The 3,803-nt window shown below is 40.5% G+C and overlaps 1 protein-coding gene across 1 annotated transcript; it reads right to left on the reverse strand.

Moving 5' to 3' along the window:
• Window positions 1-1,282: 1,282 nt before the first annotated feature.
• Window positions 1,283-2,776, reverse strand: LOC135615375 (3-oxo-Delta(4,5)-steroid 5-beta-reductase-like). Its single transcript, XM_065113789.1, has one exon. It carries the CDS (start codon window positions 2,701-2,703, stop codon window positions 1,489-1,491), a length of 1,215 nt encoding a protein of 404 aa, XP_064969861.1. The 5' UTR covers window positions 2,704-2,776; the 3' UTR covers window positions 1,283-1,488.
• Window positions 2,777-3,803: the final 1,027 nt, after the last annotated feature.

Genomic DNA, 3,803 nt, shown 5'->3' on the forward strand with positions numbered 1-3,803 from the left:
CTGTTAGATCCTAATGATGAAATCATAAATGCAATAGGAAACCTAAATTTTGTTGGTAGTCATTAGTGACCACAAACAACTGATAAAATAGGAAGGATCTTAGCTAAGCATGAAAAACAACTGAACAGAATGTTCCATATATAAAACTTACAGACAACTAACAATAACAAAATACATTAGAATTCAATAAGCCAACATGGTTGACAAACAGAATTTGTAAAATAGAAAAGAAGGGAAACCAGAAACACGGACTGCAGGAATATATAACACAATAAATGATGATTTGGGAGATATGCTTACAAGAGAGCTAATTCTTAAGTGACATGTTCTCCTATAATAGAAAAATTAAGGTCTACTAAAACTCACACCACCATAACAATAAACTGCATGGAAAATGGTGGAGTCAGTACATAAGCTGAATAGCAAAAATAGTATTCCAATTACTTTTTTAAAAAAATTAATAGAGAATTACTCAAGTAAAAAACTTTTCTTCCCTTGTTTACTCTGCAGTCCATGATTGGCATGATAGCAGAACATACAATCAGAAGACTTTTTCCTTTCACTAGCAATTGCCCAACTCCTAGATTTCTTTTTCTTCCAAAATTTTCTGTTTTCTTTAAAGCTATATTTACCACACTTTTTACTTTTGGGGGTTAATGCATCTTGTATGCACATGCTAGTATTCGTACCAGTCAATGTGGCTTTAGAGTGAAGGACCCCAAACATTACCAATTATAAATAACCTATTCAAAAATAACTTACAAGTATTCAACTACCTGTCAGCAAAATTTAGAGCCCCTTAAGAACCAAGCATTCTCAATTACTGGTCATCAAAAGTTGGAACATTCAGGGACAAACCTATGATGCTTTTAAAAGTAATCTAACAAAAGATGAGACAATGATCCAAGGCAATATGTAGTCCCTACAAGCCATGCTAGTGTTCAGGAAGAAAGTTATTCAAGTTGCATTGGTTGTACTTAAAACATTGCAGAGCTAGATTCTAAAAAGGAAGATGACTGACACTGGATTTCTTTATATCAGGGAATGAACTGTATATACATATATACATATGTATATATACATATATACATACATACATGCATATATGTAGTGGTACAGTACTACTTGAGAGGAATTGATGAGCATTATAATAGGTAATTTGTTCTGATAAACAATGCAGTAAAATATTTTCTTGAAGGAAAAGTGTCTGATATAAATTACAAGCTATGACTTCCAACAGGAAACAATATTTTTAATAGATACAACATAACCTCCAAAACCAGAGATCAACACCAATAAGGCCTGCTTATTTCCGTAGTTTCTTATTGTTTGAAGTACAATTCCATAATCAAATCAGCAATATTTTGACGATAACAAGAACTGGCAAGAACCGAAACAACAATACCTGAGAACATGATGAGAGACTGATGCCGGGCCACAGCATGTGCAAACCAAACTAAACCACAAGGAATGCATGAAATAGAGGCATCAAGGAACGATTCTGAAAGCCTTCATCTTATCAATCCAAGAATTGAAAGAAGTTAGCGTGTTGCGGAACCCCAAGAAACCGTGCTCCTTGCTTTTGTTCATGCTATCGAGCTGCGGCGTCTCGACTCCAAGAATTGCATCCGCGAACCACCAAGTCCCCACCTCCTCCAGCTTCGTCGGCACCAGCTCATTCTCCGCCACAATCTCATTCCATACCAACTCCTTCTCCCGCATGGCGTCCTCCAGCTTGAACCGGCCCTCCTCCCCCTCATACCCGACAGATTCCAATCCAAACTGATCCGCCAGCAGCGCCCACAAATGCTTCCACTTGAACACGTCCCCATTGCTGCAATTGAATGCTTCGTTCTTGGCGTAGGGATCGACGGCTGCCCAAATCTGATGCTCCGCGATGAGGTCGGCGTCGGACGCGTCGCTGAAGCCGTCCCACGCGGTCCGGCTGCCGAACCACTTCAAAGGGGCTCCTTCCTTCCGGCAGATGGCCGCGTATACGCAGAGGGTACCGATTATATTCATGAGGCTGGTCGGGGAGAAGCCAAATATGGTTCCGGGGCGGTGGATCGACCAGGTTACGGCGCCGTCCCTCTTGGACAATTCGTCGAACAGAATGTCTTCTTGGTCGTAGTAGAAGTTGGGGACGTTGAGTCGGGGAAGGTCCTCGTGGAAGGGCGGGTCGTGGGCAGAAATTTTTCCGATTGACTCGAAGGGGCCGATGTAATGCTTGCGGCCGGTCTGGAGGCAGACGTGGCGGAGGTTGGGAGCGGAAGGGAGGACGGCGGCTAGGACGTTACGGAGCATGGCGGCGTTGGCGGTGCGGTTCTCGGCCTCGGTGAAGCGGCTGGCCCAGGCGACATAGAAGATGTGGGTGACGTCGGAGAGGGGGGAAAGCTTGGCGGCAGCGTCGGCGGCGTCGAGGACGTCGCATTGGATGTGCCGGATGGGGTTGATGTCGGCGCTGTCGGAGGAGGCGGAGGAGGAGACGACGTTGGGATTAGGGGATCGGCGGGAGACGCCGTAGACCTTCCAAGGACCACCGGGGGTGTCCGGGAGCGGGAGGATGCCGATGAGGGAGGAGCCGACGATGCCGGTGGCGCCGATGACGAGTGCGACGCTCTGGTGCCTGGGGGCAGCAGCGGAAAAATCGTCATCCAGCTTCTTCCTCGCCGCACCGATGGCGCCTGCCCACCACCAGCTCATGCCGACGAAGCGTTTGTCGCTTTTCCTGAACCCTTTCTTCTTACTTCCTTGCGAGGGCAGAGTGAATAGAATGAATCATGGGATGGCGAAATAAATAAAGACACTCTTTTGCATATCAATCCCTAACTCTTTGCGATTTGCATATCAATGCCACCTAATTCATAATAGCAGTATAATAATACCAAAACATCAGAGCATAATGCATAATATTCTTTCCATCTAAAGAAAGTATTTACTTAACTATTGTTTTTGAAATTATACAAGAATTATATGATTTTAATGAAAAAAATTTATATCGAAAAAAGGGATAAATCTGTTAAAAATATTGCCAACCACTTAATCTTACTAAGAAGCATTCTTTCTTTTTATAGTCAATATATAACATAAAAAAATAGAAAAATGATATTTAACATTAGAATGTTTAGGTAGAAGGTTTGGTTCAACCTTGTTGATCCCACCACAATTTGGGGCTTGGTTGGACTAGGTTTATTAAATGAATTAAGGTTATTTAAAAATCAACTAAAATTTGACCAGGCACACATACATATTATATATAACTAATTAATTTTTTTCTCATAAAATAAACTAAAATGTGCCACTATCATCAATAATTCTGAATATTTATAGAAAATGTGCTCCATATAAAAGATGTACTAGCAAGGAAGCTGGCCAACATAACTACTGGTAGAATACACATTACAATGATCAAATAGTAGAGGATGGGATGGATGGATGGCCTTCAAGGGTTCTGAAAAAATATTTGTTTTGATTTATAAGAATTAAATAGGTGTATCATCGTATTGTGTTTAAGCATTTTAAGTTAGTGATTTTGAATCGATAAATTCAAAATTATTTCGTAGAATCAGATTATTTTAAATAATATTAAATTTTTTTATAATTGGATATAGTGAGAAGTCCGAAATTACTACCATCACTAACTTATACCTCAAGTGCACCATGCATAAATTTGATTCTATACGATAATTAATTGGTACCAAGAAAAAATTGGTTCTAAAGCATAATTGATTTTGATTAGAAAATCAAACTTTAAATGAGAGATTATAAAATGTTAATTTACTCTGATCTTATATGTGTGGGAG

Source organism: Musa acuminata, chromosome BXJ2-6 (genome assembly GCF_036884655.1).
Source record: "Musa acuminata AAA Group cultivar baxijiao chromosome BXJ2-6, Cavendish_Baxijiao_AAA, whole genome shotgun sequence".
NCBI classification, from domain to species: Eukaryota; Viridiplantae; Streptophyta; class Magnoliopsida; order Zingiberales; family Musaceae; genus Musa; species Musa acuminata.

Excerpts from the sequence above, each read along its gene's own strand:
- LOC135615375 (XM_065113789.1), bottom strand. The coding sequence starts at position 2,703 with ATGAGCTGGTGGTGGGCAGGCGCCATCGGTGCGGCGAGGAAGAAGCTG.